This window comes from Muscardinus avellanarius (assembly GCF_963383645.1).
Source record: "Muscardinus avellanarius genome assembly, chromosome: 10".
Classification (NCBI taxonomy): Eukaryota; Metazoa; Chordata; class Mammalia; order Rodentia; family Gliridae; genus Muscardinus; species Muscardinus avellanarius.
In genome coordinates this window covers 11,907,764-11,926,996 of record NC_137796.1, presented here as the reverse complement: position 1 = coordinate 11,926,996, position 19,233 = coordinate 11,907,764, and the positions used below count along the sequence as shown (strand labels likewise).

General features: G+C 56.9%; 1 protein-coding gene across 1 annotated transcript in view; it reads right to left on the bottom strand.

Annotated features, from left to right (window-relative positions):
• Positions 1-367: 367 nt before the first annotated feature.
• BCAR1 (BCAR1 scaffold protein, Cas family member) overlaps positions 368-19,233 on the bottom strand; it is a gene marked incomplete at both ends in the record, with an annotated part of 62,736 nt that continues 43,870 nt past the window's right edge. The window contains 6 exons of the mRNA XM_080703472.1: positions 368-880; positions 3,359-3,448; positions 4,100-5,170; positions 5,700-5,816; positions 5,899-6,060; positions 12,582-13,214. Coding sequence (XP_080559598.1) covers positions 368-880; positions 3,359-3,448; positions 4,100-5,170; positions 5,700-5,816; positions 5,899-6,060; positions 12,582-13,214 — 2,586 coding nt within the window. The remainder of the gene's footprint in view (positions 881-3,358; positions 3,449-4,099; positions 5,171-5,699; positions 5,817-5,898; positions 6,061-12,581; positions 13,215-19,233) is intronic.

Sequence of the window (19,233 nt, the reverse complement as noted above, 5' to 3'; positions counted from 1 at the left end):
TGTAGACTATTAGTCAAATGATTGGAAAATCAATAATGAAAAATAGTTCTCCCGGGCTTTCTCCTGGAGCTCAGGGCTGCACCACACCGCACCTGCCCTGTGCAGGACAGGGTCGGGTGGGGCTGGGCCCAGGCTCCGCCTGGCTGCCCTCCTGGCCGCAGGGCACTCCCTCTCGCTCAGGCTCCGGGAGGCTCCGGCCCAGCTCAGGAGGCCCTGCCCCACCATCCTGCCCTGCCATAAATATGTAAGAATCCCCGGGCAGTGGAGGGCGACAGGCCTGAGGCAGAGCTGGGGCTGCCTGTCCCCAGCCTGCGGGACACGGACTCTCAAGCGGGTGGCCTGGGGCTCCACGCCCTGCCGCCTGCGCTCAGGCAGCGGCCAGCTGGCCCAGGACCCGGCGGAACTGCTGGGTGCTGTGGCCCAGCTCCTTGACCCTGTCCACCATGTCCTGGGCGGCGGAGGGCGATGGGTACTGCAGGGCGGCGGCCTTGGTGGTGGCCACGATGCCCCGCAGGAGGTCGCACAGCAGGTTGCTGTAGTGGGTCACCTGGCTGCGCACGTCGGCCGCCTTGGCCTGGCGCGACAGCGTGTCCCCGATGAACACCAGCTTGTGGGCGCTGAGGATGACGAACTTGCTGTGCGCCACGAAGATCTTGGGCGGCTGGTTGGTGGCCACGGCGGTGAAGAAGGCGTCCACGGCGTCGGTCAGCGTGGTCAGGTTGGCCTCGCACTGCTCCAGGTAGAAGAGCAGCAGCTGGCGGTCCGAGGGCCCCGGGCCGCCCTGCCGTCCTGCCGCCAGCGGCTGGGCCGGCGTCCAGTTGGCCAGGTCGTGGTCTATGGGGCGCGACACCTCCTGCTCCAGTCGCTCGAACTGCTTCAGCTGGGGCGGGGGGCAGAGGGTCAGGCTGCAGCACTGCGGCGGGCTGGGCGCCGAGTCCCGCACACTGCCGGCCATCGACTGGCAGGCAGCCTGGCACAGGTGTCCTCCGCCTCGCGCCTCCGTGCCCAGGGACAGTGGGTCAGAGAACCGTAATGGATATTTTTGCCCATTTTGTGCTATCCTGTATTTTAATTCCTTGATTTATCTTCATAATCAGAATTTAGTGCCCATAGTATTTTTCAAAACATCCCTTTCTGCTGGGTGTGGTGGCACACTTGTAATCCCAGTACTTGGGAGGCCCAGACAGCAGGATCGCGGTTTGGGGGCCAGCCTCAGCTACTTAGAGGCCCCCTGCAACTTAGACCCTATTTCAAAAATAAAATATAGGGCTGGGAGGGTAGCTCGGATTAGAATGCCCCTGGGTTCCATCCCCAGTACTGGGGGGGAAAAAAAAACCAAAAAAGCAAAAAAACAAAACAAAAACAAAAAACCTTCTTTAGGCATGGTGGCACGAAACTATAATCCTAGGACTTGGGAGGTTGAAACAGGAAGACTGTAGGTTCAAGTCTCAGCAACTTACGCCCTCCGCAATTTAGTGGGACCTCTTTTTTTTTTTGGTACTAGGGATTGAACCCAGGGACATTCTACCTCTGAGGTCCACCTCCTGCCCTATTTTACTTTTATTTGGAAACAGGCTCTCACGAGGTTGATGAAGAGGCTAATTGCCGAGGCTGTCCCCAAACATGCGATCCTCTTGTCTCAGCCTCCCCAGCACTGGGATTACAGCATGCGCCACCACACCCATCTGTGAGGCCCAATTTCAAAACAAAAAATAAAAAAAGGGTTGTAGCTCAGATGTATAATGCCTCTGGGTTCACACACACACTCACACACACACACACACACACACACACACACACACACACACGGGTTCAATCCACACACACACACACACACACACACACTCCCTTTCCTACTCTAGGAAACGATTCAAAACATGAAAAAAGACTGGGTCTGCTGATAAACACAGCAGTATTATTTATAATAAGGAAACTGGCTACGATGTAGACAACCAACAATCGGCTTTACAAGGAACTGACTTATTTGTGGCACCGAGGATGGAACCCAGGGACATTCTACCTCCGAGCTACACCCCCAAGGCCTATTTTTTATTTTGAAATAGGATCTTACTAAATTGTGAAGGGCCTGAGTAGCTAAGTAGCCACAAACCTGCAATTCTCCCATCTCAGCCTCCCAAGTACTAGGATTACAAGCATGAGCACCATACGTAGCTTCAGTCCTATTTTTAAAAACTTTATTTTAAAACAGTGTCTTGCTAAGTTTGGTGAGAGTCTCAAATTTGCTAAGGCTGTCCTCAAACTTGCGATCCTCTATCTCAGCCTCCAAAGTACTGAGATTACAGGCACGTGCCACTCCCAGCTAAAAAAGAATTGATTACGGGCATGGTGGTGCATGCTTGTAATCCCAGTACTTGGGAGGCTGAGTCGGGAAGATCACAGGTTCAAGGGCTGCCTCAGCAGTTTATCACGATCCTCAGCAGCCTAGAGACAATATCAAAATAAATAAACAAACAAAAAGGGATGGGTACAGTTCAGAGGTAGAATGCCTCTGGGTGCAGACTCCAATACCAAAGAATAAATACATTCATGAAGAATGCTGAATGCTGGGGGGGAGTCGCTGAGAGCGGCCGCTCAGCAGCCTCGTCTCTGAGAGGCACAGAGGCCGAGGCAGAGCTGAGGTGGAAGCTGGCCCAGCCTGGCCACCTGAGCACCAGCCTTCATTTTCTTTCTTTCTTTTCTTCTTATTTATTTATTTATTTATTTATTTATTTATTTATTTTTGGTGGTGCTGGGGATTGAATCCAGGAACATTCTACCTCTGAGCTACACCTCCAGCCCTATTTTATTTTTTAAGTTGAAATAGGGTCTCACTGAGTAGCTGAGGGCCTGAGTAGCTGAGGCTGGCTGCAAAGCCGTGATCCTCCTGGCTCAGCCTCTCAATACTGGGATTACAAGCGTGCGCCTCCACGCATGGCTTCCTAACACTAACTTTTCTGACTGGTTGTGATGCTGGGGACGGGCTTGGGCACCACGCATGCTGGACAGTACTCATCCGCGGAGCTACGCCCCAGCTTTCTAACCCTGACCTTAAACCAATCAAGCGAGGCACGATGGTGCACACCTGCAGCCTCAGCTGCTCAGGAGGCTGAGGCGGGAGGATCGCTTGGGCCCGCATGCTGGAGGCCAGCCTGGGCAGCAGAGCGAGGCTCCGTCTTGGGTGGCACGGCACAGCACGGCACAGGACAAAACAGAATAAAACAAACCAAAGCAAACAGAGCCAGCTGCTCGTGAGGCGGCCCTGCGCTCTGCCCCAGGCGGGCCTGGTGCTGTGGGGCCGTCAGGGAGGTGCTTGCTACTGGGCCTGAAGCTGGGCCTCCCCAGGCGACGCCGGCCTCACCTGCTGCAACTCCAGTTGGCCCTTTCCATGCCGCATGATGTTGCCCCTTTCCAGCAGCTCCTTCTGGGTCTTCTCAAACTCTTCCTTCCCCTGGAGGGCAGAGACAAGGCCTGAGCTGCAGCCACCTCGGGCAGGAAGTGCAAGCAGGGCCGGCAGGCGCAGTGGGGCCCAGCACCACCAGGCGGCGCTGCAGGCCTGCGGGCTGACTGCCGGGTCCTGATGGCCAGCAGGCCGGGGAGGCGGCTTCCTAAGGGACCAGGCACAGGCCTCCCTGCAGGCAGCACCCTGCAGGTGGCCGTGGCCAGCCCCCTGGCCAGCCCTCTCAGCAAATGGGGCCCAAGCCCCTTCGGCCCACAGACCCAGCCACCCGTCCCTGCCACGGGCGCCTTGGCCTGGTGCCTACAGGCTTGTCTGGAGTGCTCCCACCAGGACGCCCAAGCCCAGGGGTGCCTGCCCCTGGCGTTCCCCCCAAGCTGTGGTCGTCCCCACACCTCAAACACCTCAGCACCTACGTTCTCATTCTTCAGATCTGCCTATGAACAGAAGGCAGCCACCTCCACTGTGGTCACCAGAGGAGCCCAGGCCTTGAGGACAGGGCTGCACTGGCCACGAGGAACATGGTAGGCTGAGGAAGGCCAGGCCTGGAGCCCGATGGCCCTCTGGCCACGGAGCCCTGCGTATCTGTGGGGTGAGGTCCCCATAGGCGTGCCGGGGCAGGCCAGGCCTGGCGGGCACACCCACCTGCAAGTGGACGTAGTCGTAATCCTCCATCCAGCCCCCCGCACCGTTCTCGTACTGCCCATCCGGAGAGTCCTGGGAGGTGAACTTGGGGGGTGAGGGCAGGGGCCGTGACTGGATGCTGCTGGCCTTGTCGGTGGGGTGGGGGTGCAAGGGGCCACCCCCCTCAGGCCCTGGGGCAGGGGCCTTGGTCCGTCGGAAAAGCAGTGAGGCGTTGCCGTGCAGGAAGGAGGCCAGCTGCTTGGCGTCCTCGGGCACGGCCCGGGAGCAGGCCACCAAGCGGTCCAGGTCTTCAGGGCTGAGCCCCGGGGTCCCCCGGCCGCCGTCGAGGACAGGACCGTGCGCCACCAGTGTCTGGTACACGTCCTCCATCTTCTGCAGCTGCCGGCTGAGCTTGGCGTGCAAGGTGCGGTCAGAAGTGTGGGCAGCGTTACTCACGGCGCTGCGGGCAAAGTCCAGCAGCTCGTGGACAGCCCCTTGGACAGCGGCCACTGCAGCCCGCAGGTCCTGCACTGGGGGCTCCTGGGGCCCGCCGGCGCTGCCCACCAGGTCCAGAAGGAAGGCCACGGTGGCGCTCACGCCTTGCTGCAGCCGCGCCAGGGACTCCACCGCGACCTCCAGCTCCAGGGGCTCGCGGCCAGGCCCCGACGCCTCCAGCGAGGCCACCGACTGGCTGCTGCGTGTGCTGCCCGTGCTGGAGGCCGACAGGCGTTTGCCATCGGGCAGAGCCCCGCGCTCGGCCGGCGGGGGCACGGAGTACACACCGTCGTCCACACCACTGTCGGCCATGCCACTGTCGGGAGGAAGCACCCGCTCCCGGGGCACGTCATACAGGGTGCCGGGGCCCGGCCGCCGCAGACCTGGGGGCACGTCGTAGAGGTCGGGGGCAGGAGGCGGAACGTCGTACACGTCCTCAGCTGGCGGGGAGTCCGGAGGGGGCGCGAGGATGAGCGGGTGGCGAGCCGGGTCAAAGGGCTTGGCCTTGGCGAAGGCGGGGGGCACGTCATAGGTCTCCTCGCGCGGCAGGGGACCATCGAGCACATCCTTGCTCACCGACGGAGGCACGTCGTACACCTGGGGGGCAGGGGTGTCAAGGGCACACACAGACCTGCTGGTGATCCTCAGCCCTATGGCCACACCTGCAACCCCAGGGCTGGACGGCCGCCTCTGCCTGACTGCTCACTGCTCACTCGCAGAGCTCCCTCCAGGGCAGGGGTTGTCACTAGGGTTATACGTTTGTTAATGTGTAAATTTATGTAACACTTGGGGAGAGGGAGTTGCTGTGTGGCACCCTGGACTCTCCACTCTGCGGCAGGTACTTGGCTAAGCCCTGTGTGTTAGGCTGGCCCAGGACAGGCCTATATAATTACCAGTCCCCCTTCCTCTCTCAGAAGTATCCTGGTTTGGAAGCAAAATTTTGTGGTCACCTGGCCAATATTCTCTCAAGAATACTGAAAAGGAGGAGGTCCTACGCCAGGCCACTTTCAGGTGCAAGCTGAGCAGGAGAGCGCAGTCTGTCCATCTGACCCAGGGCAAGCGAGGAGGGTGCCAGCCCCCACCCCAGACAGCAAGCACTGGCCCTCACGCCCCGAGGCCTGCTCACCGCGTGGTGACTGGACGGGGGCAGGCCCTTCTCCACACTGGGGGGCACATCATACACGTCCAGCGATGGGTCTCGGCCATTGGGGCCCTTGACAGCCATGGGCGGTGTGTCATACACCTGGAGGCAGACACGGCGATGAAGAGCAGAGCCCTCTGCCCCGCCCCAGGACCCTGCCCTCCCAGCCCGGCCCAGCACCTACCTCCTGGCCATACTGGCTGGGAAGCAGCCCCCGAACAGGGGGAACGTCGTAAATGTCCTGGGGCCCGGGGCCCAGCAGGTGGCGTGGGATGTCATACTCGTCCTGCTCGGGCTGGGCCGTCTCGTACACGTAGCCCTGCCCTACTCGGGTGGGTACCACCACCTGCGGGCACAGAGCTGCTTCAGCACCGACCTTCAAAGCCAGCCTCCTGGACCCACGCACAGGCCCTCAGGGAGCTCCCCCAGAGGGTGCAAGGCACACACGTGATGGGGAGGGGCCCCACAGTGAGGGCAGACACCCTGCCTCTCAGATTCTGTGTGTTTTCTTTTCTTTTGTGGTACTGGGGAATAGAACCCAGAAGCATTTTACCTCCAAGGTATACCCCCAGCCCTATATTACTTATTCTTTTATTATTATTATTATTATTATTATTATTATTATTATGTATGGTGCTGGGGATAAAATCCAGAGGTCTTCTACCTCCAGGCTACACTCCCAGACCTCTTTTATATTTCATTTGGAAACAGGGTCTAAGTTATTGAGAGCCTAAGTAGCTGAGGCTGGCTTCCAAGCTGCGCGATCCTCCTGTCTCAGCCTCCCAAGTACTAGGATTACAAGCGTGCGTCACCATGCCCGGCTTATTTTTTAATTTTTTTAATTAAAAAAAAAATTTTTTGCAGTAGTGAGGATGGAACCCAGGGTCATTCTACCTCTGAGCTATACCCCCAGTCCTAATTTTTATTTACTTTGAAACAGAGTCTAAGTTGCAGAGGGCCTCACTAAATAGTGGAGGCTGTCTATGAACCATGATCCTCCTGTCTCAGCCTCCCGAATGCTAGGATTACAAGTGTGGGCTGCTGGCTGGCAGATTCTGTGTATTTTCTGTGTGACTTTCTGGTTCTCTAGCTGGATTACTTGGAAGGTTCCCGAGGAGGATGTATGTGGCTGGGCTGGCTGGGTGGTGGTGGGGTCAGGGCTCCAAGACAGACTGCTAGTGGGTAAAGGGCCGCCTTTTTTCTTCTCCTTCTTCTTTGTGTGTGGTACTGGGATAAGCCCAGGGGCGTTCTACCTCTGAGCTACACCCCTAACCCTATCATTTTTTTTGAGTATGGGGGATGGAACACAGGGACATTCTACCTCCAACGTACACCCCCAGCCCTATTTTTTAGTCTTTTTTTAAAATTTTTTACTTTTTGGTGGTAACTGGGGATGGAACCCTTCTCCGGGCTACACTCCCAGACCTATCTCATATTTTTATTTGGAAACAGGGTCTCTTAAGCCAGTGAGGCCGGCTTCAGAACTGCGTGATCCTCCTGTCTCTGCCTGCCAAGTGCGGGGATTACAAGCGTGAGCCACCACACCTGGCCTAGTCTTTTATTTTTGAAACAGGGTCTCAATGAGTTGCGAAGGGCCTCGCTAAGTAGCTGAGGGTGTCCACAAAACGTGGTCCTCTGGTCTCCACCTCCTGAATGCTGGCATTACAAGCGTGTACCACCTGGCCCTGGCCCTGTCTTTAGGGTCTCACGAAGTGCAGAGCGCCTCTCTAAGTAGCTGCGATCCTCCTGTCTCCCTCCCAAGGACTGGGATCACAGCTTATGCCACCATGCCAAGACAAAGGGCCACCCTTGACGGGGGTCCTGGCCCTGCAGGGCTGGAGACCCTCTCAAGCAGCCCGAGTCCTGCCTGTCTATACCGCCCAGCTGCCCCATAGCCAGCAAGGGTATGCTCTGACCAAGGACCCAGCAGTCACCCCGGCTCTGGGGACGGGCGCAGCCTCCAGGGTGGGGCAGAGGAGGTAGTCTGCAGGAGGAGCCCGGCAGTGAGGCCTTCGCAGAGCTGGAGGCTGGCAGAGCAGCCCTCCCCTCCCCACAGCGCAGCTTGGGGTGAGTCACGAAAGCGCCCCAGGGCCAGAGCTCAGCAGACGGATGGCGCTGGTTTGGAAGGCCAGGTATGTGTGGCAGGGGAGTTAACAACTGGTCAGAGGCTGACAGCCCTGGTGGCAAAGCTCCGGCACGGCACCGTGTGCCGGGCAGGGGCTGGGGTCTGCCCTGGGGTGCTCCCGGCCCACCAGCAGCACACCCTGAGAGGGCAGGAGCGTGCTGGCACCTCCTTTCCTGCAGGATTCTCCAGCCAGGCTCAGACAGCCTCCCCCACAGGGCTCCCCGCACAGCTCCCATCACAGAAAAGCCTTTTGTTCCCTAATCAAAGGGGATGTCTGGGACAGCGTTAGACTCAGGCGCTCCCCACACACCCTCCCTCCGGCTGTGCCCCCGAGCCCTACCCAGCCCCCAGAAGTACAGGCACCAGCAGCCCAGGCCTGGTAGCACTTGGCCAGCTGGGCTTCTAGGCCACCTCTGGCAGGAGGGGCAGGCTGGTGTGCTCAGCTGTGTGTGTGGGGGTTCTGTAGGGTGCCCCCCCAGTGTCTGGGGGTGGAGTTGTGGCTGCCTCTCCAGACTCATCTCCCTTCTCCAGCCCCAGACTGGGGTCTCCTCCAGAGCTATTTTTAGTTGCTGGAAGCCTGACAGTAGGGCAAGCAGGAGGCGGGGCTGGAGGGACGTGGCAGCTTGGCGGCCAGAGGCTTCCCTGGGCCCCACGACCATGTCCCAGGAGGCAGTGCGCCCCCTGGACAGGACGCATCCCTGGCAGAAGCAGGCTAAGCACCCCACCCGCACACGGAGGACACAGGCTGCAGGGCTCAGACAGCTCGCCACGGCTGCTGAGCAGCCATACCAGCCAGCTAATGTTTTTCTGTTAGAAAAGCAGAGTAAGCCAGCAGCCAGAGGGAAAGCTCCTTAGGGAAATAGAATCCCCAGGGAGCTGCTGAGCCACCAGTGCTAATCAAGGCCACCCTGCTCTGCACCTGAGCCCCCCCCACACACTGCCAGACACACAGACACATACAGGGCTGCTGCTCCTGCCCTCCCCTCCCCCACAACCAGGTGTGGAGGGAAGGGGAGGCTGAGCTCAGGAACAGGCCCAGTGGGTCAGTCCAGGGCGGGGGGGCCAGGGGCAAGGAGGACCCATCCCTGTCTCCTCTGAGTACCCGGCACTGTACCCTGAAGACCTTCAGCCGGCTCGCCGCTGGTCTCCTCACTCTGCAAATGGACAACACCCATGGACCTGGGCCGGCCCCCTCTGGCATGCCCAGCCCCGCTGTGCATCCACCAGTCTCATTTTTCTCCTCTGGGAATGGAGCGTCCAGGAGTGCTGTGGGGTCTGGCAGACGACTGCCTAGTCTCTCCAGATGAGGCTCCTGCTCCAGCAAGACCCCTAGCAATGGGGCACGCCCTCCCTGCCCTAGCTCCAGGCACCTCCAGAGAGGGTGAGGCCCAGGTGTGCACTGAGCCAGCGCGGCTGACCCAGGGTGCTCCCTCCGAGTGGCCTCCTACAAATGCCTTCCCCTCTGGGGTCCTGCCTACATGTGGACAATCTCGCTCAGCCTCCTGAACCCATGCCCCAGCCCAGAGAACCCTGGTGCCCTGGAGTGGCCCTGACTGCCCTCTCCCCAGACACCCACCAGATGGATATCCCTGCAAGGTGCAACACTCTGAGAGCGCGCGTGCACGTGCACACGGACGCACGCGGAGTCCTGGCCAGGGCACTCCTCAGCCCAGATGGCCATGACCGTAGAACCAGGAGTCCGCTTCCCAGGCTCCGGGAGGAGGCGGCCCTGAGGCTCACAAAGGCAGGGCCTTGCAACATGGGCACAACACACACACCAAGATGCTTAGAGCCACGTGTTTGTAATGAAAACTTGCACAGGGACCACCTGGTGCCCACCTCCAGGGAGGCAGGGACACAAGCTTGGGGGCAGCCATCCCAGTCTGGCTTAGGGAGAAATTTAAAGCATGCAGCTTGAAATCCCACTGCTTGGGAGGCTGAGACAGGAGGACCACAGTTTCACATCCAGACTCAGCTACTTAGTGAGACCCTGTTTCAAAATAAAGAATAAAGAATAAAAGCCGGGCGTGGAAGTGCACGCTTGTAATTATTGTGCTTGGAAGGCAGAGACAGGAGGATTGCACAGGTTCGAAGCTACTTAGTGAGGCTCTCAGCAACTTAATGAGACCCTGTTTCCAAATAAAATATAAAATAAGTCTGGGAGTACAGCCTGGAGGTAGAAAAGCCCCTGGATTCCACCCCTAATACCACCAAAAATAAGTAAATAAAGAAAGAATAAAAAGTAGGGCTTGGGATGTAGCTCAGAAGTAGACTGCCCCTAAGTTCAATCCCCAGTACGAAAGATACACTAATAAAATGCTTTTGATATCTAACACTGGATTTACAACTTCAGAATGCAGACATGACGTGTATAAATCTGCGAAGGACAAATGGAGAGCATGCTAGACAAAGTACGCCCGGTCTCCCGGCGATCATCCTGGTTGGGAACTGCACCTCTAGACTCCACTCATTATGGATTTTCTTTGGCACACGAGCATCACTTCACAATCGGGAAGTAAAATTAGACACAACGAGCCGCCCAGCCAGGCGTGGCGAGGCGAGGGCGCCCGGGCCCATGACAGCGCTCCCTCCTGGGCCCGCAGGACACGGCCTAGGCAGAGCAGGCTCCAACAGGCGAGCCCCCGGAACAGATAGACAGCAGGCCCCCTGCCCAGCCCCAAGGCCTCGCCGCTGCTTCCAGGGGCGCAGGGGGTCTGCCTGCTATGACAGGGAGGAATCTGAGTGCGGGGCGTGGACCGTGTGTGTTCGTGCGTGTGGAAGCAGGGTGGATATGCCTGTGGACATGGACGCAGCGGGTCCCTTCCCTACAGGGCCACTCTGCCGCAGGGCTCTGTTCCTCCTGTACAGCCAGTCTGGGAGCAGGTAGGGATGAGTGAACCAGTGACCCAGGGCGCCTGGCAGTCAAGCTTGGGAGCTGGTATCCACAGACTCTCACCCTTGGCCTGCCCCTGACTCCTGGCCAGGTCTCCTGGGTGCTGGCCCCTGCCTGCTGATTCGCTGCCCATGAGTACCGGCACCTGACGTCCTCCTCAGCCATGGGCAGCTCTGAGCAGAGGCTCAGGGCCATGACTGAGGGTCCACTTGGCTATTGTCTTTTCAGAAAGGGCGGCTCTAGACTAGACAGGGTAAAAACACAAGGCTGGGCCAGGCCCCAGGAAGCTGGGCTGAGCCCCGGACCACCACCAGATGGCCACACCTGCTCGGGCCCTCTGGGTACCTGCCTGCCGGCGGTGCCCATGAGGAGTGATAAGCCAGGCAGCGGGCAGGGCTGGCTTTCAGCTTGCGTCCCAGGGTCATGGGCTGGTCTCAGGCTCCTTTTCGGTCCTTTTGTACTAGAGGGGCAGGCATGGAGGAAACTGGGGTACCAGACACGACAACTCTATCCTCAAAACTTTGGAAGAGAGCCGGGCGTGGTGCTGCACACTTGTCATCCCCGCGCTTGGGAGGCTGAGACAGGATCGCGCAGGTTCGAAGCCAACCTCAGCTACTTAGTGAGGCTCTCAGCAACTTAGTGAGACCCTGTTTCCAAATTAAATATAAAATAGGTCTGGGGGTATCACCTGGAGATAGAAGGCCCCTGGGTTCTGCCCCCAGTACTACAAAAAAAAAAATAAAATAAAATATGGAAGAGCTAGGTGTGGTGATGCACACCTGGAATCCCATACCTAGGAGGCTGGGGCAGTAGGACCGCAGGTTAGAGGACAGCCTCAGCAACTTAGTGAGAACCTGTTTCCAAATAAAAAAATAAAATAGGGCTGGGGGTGTAGCTCAGAGGCAGAAAGTCCATGTGTTCAACTCTCATTACCACACACCCCCTAAAAAATAAATCTAGAAGACTAGAAGACACCTCTACTTCTAGGCCCAGGAAACTCCACGCCTCGGCTCTGGAAGGGGCCTCGGCCCAGGAAGACACAGCTCAGCTGAATGTGAGGAAGGGCTGCTCCTGACTCAGCCTGCGAGTGGCCGGGCTGCCTCGCCACCCCTTCAGCCCTGCTCTGTCCGCAGAGATGGGTGCAGGGTGGCATGGAAGCATGCCGGCCAGGAAGCTGAGGGTGCCAGGCTCAGCCAGACAGAGGCCTGTCCCACCCGTGGGTCAGGGACAGCCAGATGGCCCTGCACCCCCCAGCCCTGGGCTGATACACCAAGCCGGGAGCTGGCTCCCTCGCCCTCGCGGGCTCTGGAGGTCATGGCGCAGTGCCGGCCGAGGGTGCTCCAGGAGCCCTCCGAGCCTCCCTCCCCAGGTGAGCAGGCGTGGGATGTGACCACCTGGCAAGGCCCCACTGCCTGGGCTCCGTGCAAGCTAGCACAGGCTTAAGTTCTGGACAAAAGGTGTGGAAGGAACCGGGAACCTCCAGGAAGGAGCACTAGAGACAGCAGCCTCCTCTGTCCCTCCCTTCTCTGCTGGCCAGAGAACAGAGATGATGGCTGGCGCCCACCGGGCAACACTACCCCGCTCACCTCCAGATGCGGTGCACCCTCCTAGCAGACACGCGGCCCTCCACGCCTAGTTCCCCCTTCGGGTGCCACCCCAAAGCTCACACTCTTTCTGAGTTCCCTGCCAGTGTCCCCCCCCAGCATACACTGCCTGTCTGCAGTCTCCTCATCTCCAAGGCCAGCCCCACGCCTGCATCCTCATGCCCAGATAGATGACGCTGCCCACACGCTCCACCTGAGACCCAGTGCGGGAGCGAAGGCGGCACAGCCGCGCCAGGCAGCCTTACCTTTGCTGGGGGCTTCGTCCCATCCCAGCTGCGAGAGTCCATAGACGGGGGCACCTGGTAGATGTCGTGCCCCATGCCAGCAGAAGGTGGCACCTGATAGATGTCCTGGGCGGGACTTCCAGGCCCCGGTGGCACCTGGTAGAGGTCTGAGGCCGGGCTAGAGAATGGGTGAAGGGGCGGCTGCTTGGAGGACGTGGATGTCTGCTTGGCCGGGGGTGTCTGGAACTGCGGGCTGGGCGCAGGGGCTTGGTAGAGGCCTGGCTGAGCCTTGCTGGGAGTGGGCACCAGGTAGACGCTGTCCGACTGGGGCTGGTATGGCGCGGGGAGCATGGGTGTGTACTGGGAAGGCTGGGACGCCGCAGCCAGGGGGCTCTGGGGAAGGCCAGGCTGAGGCTGCGCTGGGGTGGCAGGGGGGCCGGGGCCGGGCCCTGCTGGCTTCTTGTCGTACATGCCCACCAGGATCTTGAGGCGGTTTCCGGGCACGATGCCTTGGCGCCCATGCAGAGAACAGAGCCACCAGCCGTCCAGGCCCTGTGTGTCCCGCTCCAACACCGTCATGATGTCGCCCTTGCGGAAGGAGAGCTCATCCGGGGACTCAGCCACGTTGTCATAGAGGGCTTTGGCCAGCACGTTCTGGGGAAGAGGACAGATGTGGGCATGAGGTCAGGAGGGTGGCACAGGGGCTCACCCAGCTCCCACCCTCTGGGATAAGGGGTTCATGGGGCTTTTGTCCCCAGTGTCCTCTCCTGACCCATGGCAGAAAGGCCCACTGACCCTCGTGTATCTTCTGAGTTAAGTGTCCCTCAAAATCTTCTCAGCCACAGCAGTCACCATAAACACCCCAGAGGAGGCTCTGAAGATGCTCCTAAAATCCACGCCCACACAAGGCAGGGCCGCCAAGTCACGAAATAGGGGGTGATTATCCCAGGAGACACAAGAAAATAGCTCGACAAAAATTACAGCTCCTGTTGTGTGTGTGTTTTACTGGGGATTGAACCCAGGGGCACTACTATGCCTAGTCATAGCTTCTTAAGATAAAAATACTGGGGGAAGACAGAGAGACAGAGACGGAGACAGAGACACAGGGAGAAAGTAAGTTGAGTGGGGTGCACTCCTATAATCCCAGTACTTGGCAGGATGAGCCAGGAGGATCACAGATCTGCTGCCAGCCTCAGCAACTCAGTGAGATCCTGTTTCAAAATAAAATAGGGTGGCCAGGTGTGTTGGCGCACGCTTGTTATCCCCGCGCTTGGGAGGTGGAGACAGGAGGATCGCGCAGGTTCGAAGCCAGCCTCACTGGCTTAAGAGACCCTGTTTCCAAAATAAAAATATAAAATAGGTCTGGGAGTGTAGCCCGGAGGTAGAAGGGCTTCCAGGAACCCCAGTACCACCAAAATAAATAAATAAATAATAATAAATAAAACAGGGTGTATCTCAGAGTCGTAGACTATCCCTGGGTCCAAGCCCTAGTACCACAGTACCACACACAGACAAAGGCAGAGAGGAATTCCTATCTATCTACCAACAAACCAGTAATCAGTGGAGAAACCGCAAACACCTCCCCTCAAGGCTGAGAAGGAAACAGGATGCTCTCCCTGCTCAGCCCTGGTCAGCACCTGGTCTTGGCGATGGACTGACCAGCGCAGTCACCAAGGGGGACCTGCCGGGGGGAGGCGCGCGGCACAGGGAGAGAGCGGCAATTCCAGCCTCATCACGGCCGCGCACCCAGCAGAAACGCCGACCACAACAGAAGCTCCAAGTTACCCAGGAGCTACTCAAGAACAACTGCACAGGACTGCAGGGGAGAAAATGAGTGAGCGCTATCAAAGTGCTGGAGGAAAAACCTGGATAAAGGGGAAAATGTGCCGAGCTCAGTGAGATGAAAGGTTCATTTGCCCATTTTCTTAGAACAGTGGACCCCCTGGTCCCTGGTTTGGTTTTCTGTGGTTTCAGTCAGGTACCCATGGTCAACTACAGCCCAAAATTGCTAAACGGAAAATTACGGAAGTGAGCAATCCCTACGTTTTTACTGCACACCGTTCTGAGAGCGATGCAATACCGCACCATGCCGCTCTCTCCTGCCTGGAGCGCGGTCGTCCCGGTGTCCACAGGTCTGCGCAGCGTGGGCCACTCGCCTGTCGGTCACCTGGCAACCATCCTGGGCATCAGACCCACAGTCAACAGCACCTCAGTGCGGGAGCTCAAGGGACCCTTATCCTACCTAATAATGGCTCCAGTCAGGTGTGGTGGCCCACGCCTGTGATCCCACTTCTTGGGAGGCTGAGACAGAAGGATAGCAGGTTCAAGGCCAGTCTCAGCAACTCATTAGACCTTGTTTCAAAACAAAAACTAAAACAGGGCTGGGAGTAGAGCTCAGAGGCAGAATGCACCGAGGTTCAAGCTCCAGTCAAAGTTGTGAAGTGCCTTTTGTGCATGTGTGCTACCAGGGATTGAACCTCCTAGCTACACCCCCAGCCCTATATTATTTTTATTTGAAACAGGGTCTTGCTAGGTTGGCAGGTCTCACTGCTTGCTGAAGCTCAAAACTGCAATCCTCCTGTCTCAGCCTCCCAAATACTGGGATTACAAGTGTGTGGCACCACGCCCCGCTGTAAAAATGCCTCCCTTAAGAGAAAAGGTGAAAGCACAATTCGATATTTGGAGAGAAAGAGAAACCATATTCATGCAACTTTTGTTACAATACACTGTTACAACTGTTCTATTACTAGTTACTGTTACTCTCTTATTGTGTCTACTTTGTAAGTTAAGCCTTATGAAAAGATCGCATTATAGGAAAAAACAGAACATTTGGGGTTCAATACCATCTGAGGTTCTTCTAGGCCTTCACGGGGGTCTTAAAATGTACCCTCAGGTCAAGAAGGGAGTAGTATGAATTCATTATAGCTGTAATAAAAACACTGGCAGGGCTAGTTTGTTGTGCACTGGGGACTGAACCCAGTGCCTTGCACATGCTGGGCAAATGCTCTACCACCGAGCTGCACATACCCAGCCTTTTTTATGTTATCTTGGAACAAATAAATTACACAGTCTGGCCTTAAACTTGCAATCCTCTGCCTCAGCCTCTCGAGTGGCTGGAAATACAGATGTATACCACTATATGTGGCTTTGTTTTTTGAGAAATCTGACCAGAGGAAAAATAAAGGAGTGTGATGAAGGAATAGAGATCCATGAATAAGCAGGCCAGTTCTTCAAAGCAAAGGTACGGGGCACCTGTCCTGGCCATGAGGACGAGCCACAACTCCCGTGGGCCTGCGAACAGGCGCTAAAGAGCAGCGAGGGAAGGCCAAGCTCATCACGGGGCAGCGGAAACGCCTCGCTGCCTGAGGACCACGCCACCTGGACACCACCTCGCATTCTACACAAGCTGATGAGAAACCACAGGGGAAAGTCCAGTTCTGGGATGAGTGGCAGCGGGGCGTGGTGGCGCACGCTGTGATCCCCGCGCTTGGGAGGCTGAGACAGGAGGATCGCATAGGTTCGAAGCCAGCCTCAGGTACTGAGTGAGGCTCTCAGCAACTTAGTGAGACCCTGTTTCCAAATAAAGTATAAAATAGGTCTGGAAGTGTAGTCCAGAGGTAGAAAAGCCCCTGGGTTCCGCCCCCAGTACCACACACACACACACACAAGATGAGTAAGAACGGGTAATCACCAGGCACAGTGGCACAAGCCTTTAATCCTGGTACTTGGGAAGCCGAGATGGGAGGATCACAAGTTAGAGCCAGTCTGGGCAACTTAGTGAAACGCTGTTTCAAAATAAAGAAGACAAAAAATAGGACTGGGGGTGTAGCATGGAGGTAGATTGCCCCTAGGTTTAATTCCCCAGCACCACCAAAACAAACAAACAAAATGCGGTGATTAATCATGAATTTGGAGGAGCGCCTACAGTCAACAAGGAGAAGACAAGAACACCAAGAGAAACCCCACAAATCATGAAGAGTTCTCCAAGAGGAAGCTGAATGGTCAAAGAGTTCCAGCAAGCCGGGCGTGGTGGTGCACGCTTGTAATCCCAGCGCTTGGGAGGCTGAGGCAGGAGGATCACACAGGTTTGAAGCCAGCCTCAGCTACTTAGTGATTAGTGAGACCCTGTTTCCAAATAAAACATAAAATAGGCCTGGGAGTGTAGCCTGGAGGTAGAAGGCCTCTCTGGGTTATATCCTCAGTATCACACTAAAAAAAAAAAAAAAAAAAGAAAGAAAACAAATGGCTCCAGCAAGCAGAGACAAGAATTAGGTCTACCTACCTGTGGCCCTACTACGTGCCCATCGGGAGTACGAGGACCTGGGAAGTGGTGCCCCAGGATGTGCCAGTGGCGCATTCACAGGCCCGCCCACTTCAGCAGCACCCAGCACTTGGGGACCTACGCATCACTGCACAGGACCACCTGGTTCTTGCTTCTCAAATTAAAAAGCAGAAGACAAACCGGGTGTGGTGACACATGCCTATAGTCCCAGGACTTGGGAGGCTGAGTCAGGAAGACTGCAGGTTCAAAGCCAGCCTTGGCAACCTAATGAGACCCTGTTTCTAAATAAAAAATAAAATAGGGCTGGGGTAAACCCAGAGGTAGAAGGCCCCTGGGTTCCATCTCTGGTATCATACCCCCCACATACACACACAAAAACTGAAAATAGACAGAACCTTCCTTGTAAATACTACAGAGGTCTGCAAAACAACACTCTCTATGTATCAAAGATAATTATCCAGGGACAGATCCCAGGCACATTCCATTAGCTACCATAGGTGCTTCTGGGAGAGGGAGGAGACTGAGACAAGTGTCAGGAATGAACAGGGAAATTAAAGTGAAACAAAAAAGGGGCTATGCAGACCAAGATGGCCAAGGAAAGCGAGCAAAGCCCCCCTTTAATGCAGCTCTTGTTTGGGTTTTGTTTATTTTCTGGTACTGGGGATTGAACCCAGGGGCACTGTACTTCTGAGATATACCCCTAGCCCTTTTTATTTTGAAATAGAGTCTCACTAAGTTGCTAAGGGCCTCACTAATTTGCTAAGGCTGGCCTTGAACCTGCGATCTTCCTGTCTCGGCCGCCTAAGTACTGGGATCACAGGCGTGCACCACTGTGGCGGCATTTAGTGGAGCTCCCGGCAATTCTCACATCTACCTCAGGAGTGGGCACTGCTGCCATCCTGTTACGGTGGGCAGATCCTCCTGCCAGGGGCACGTGCTGCATGTGGCCCAAGAGGCAGGTGACCTGTGCAGGCTAGAGAGCCGTGTGACCGGGGGGCAGGAGGACCAGTGCAGGCAGACAGGGAGTGGCGGGCACAGGGGCGAGAGCCTGGAGGGCACGGTCCAAGGGCTTCTAGCATCACTGGTATGCCCTGCTGCCACTGCCCTTACCGACAGCCTGGGTGCCAGGCTCAGGCCAAAACCAAGACAGAGCTAAGGGCAGGAGCAAGGGAGGTGCCCGCAGGGCTGAGGCCGGGGCTTCTCCGCCTCTTCGGCCTCAGGCCTCACTCATGGGTAAGCGGGCCCAGAGGAGGCCCTGGGGGCAGCGAAGATGGGCAGAGACCTTGGCAGGCAGGGCTGGGCACCAGAGAGGCCACACAGCTGCCTCTGGTTTCCGGCCACTCACAGCTCTGTGCTCTTCCTCACCAGCCCAGAATGGTTATCTGGCCTCCGCCTCCAAGGAGTCCACCAGGCACCAGAACTCCAGGTGGCAGAAAGGGCCACCAGCCCTGGGACAGGGAGTGGGGGCTGGCCCTGAACAGAGAAGTGGGGGCACTCCCCCAAGCCTTGAGCCTAGGAAGGGGCAGGAACCCTCCTCCCTCCATGCCAGCAACTGAAGCCAGAAAGTCCTCCAGAACCCCATCTCCCATGTCACTGGCCCATCACTGAGTGCAGGAGCGAGGAGGGCAGTGCCTGGGGTGCAGGCCGGCAGCCAGGGTGCTTGGCACTGGGGACACGCCATTCCTGAGAGCACAACTCCAGCCCACTGGCCACTCCCTGCCCGAGTGTTGGCTGGGAACTCCTCTCTCCAGGGCACCTCTGAGCCTCTGGCCCCAGAAAGGGCCAGAGAGTCAGGAGCCACAAGGCTAAGGCCCAAAGGCAGACGGAGCCCAGGCCAACTCACCTGGCAGCTAAGGTGAGCCCCACCAAGAAATTGCTAATACTAGGGAACCCTGTCTGTTCCACGATTACAATAAAATTAAAAATACACTGAAGAGCTAGCTGTGGTGGCGCACACTTGTAATGCCAGTACTTGGGAGGCTGAGACAGGATCACAGGTTCACGACCAGCCTCAGGTACTTAGTGAGGCCTAACTTGGTGAGACCCCATTTCGCCCCATTTCAAAGTAAATAAAAAGCCAGGTGTGGTGGTGCATGCTTATAATCCCAGCACTTGGGAGGCTGAGACAGGAGGATCACACAAGTTTGAAACCACCCTCAGTCATTTAGTGAGGCTCTCAGCAACTTAGTGAGACCCTGTTTCCAAATAAAATATAAAATAGGTTTGGGAGTATAGCCTAGAGGTAGAAAGCCTCTGGGTTCCACCCCAGTACCACCAAAAAAAGAAAAACAAAATCAAAGTAAATAAAAAATAGGGCTGGGAGTGTAGCTTGGAGGTAGAATGCCCCTGGGTTCCATCTCCAGTACCTAAAACAACAACAACAAAAACAAA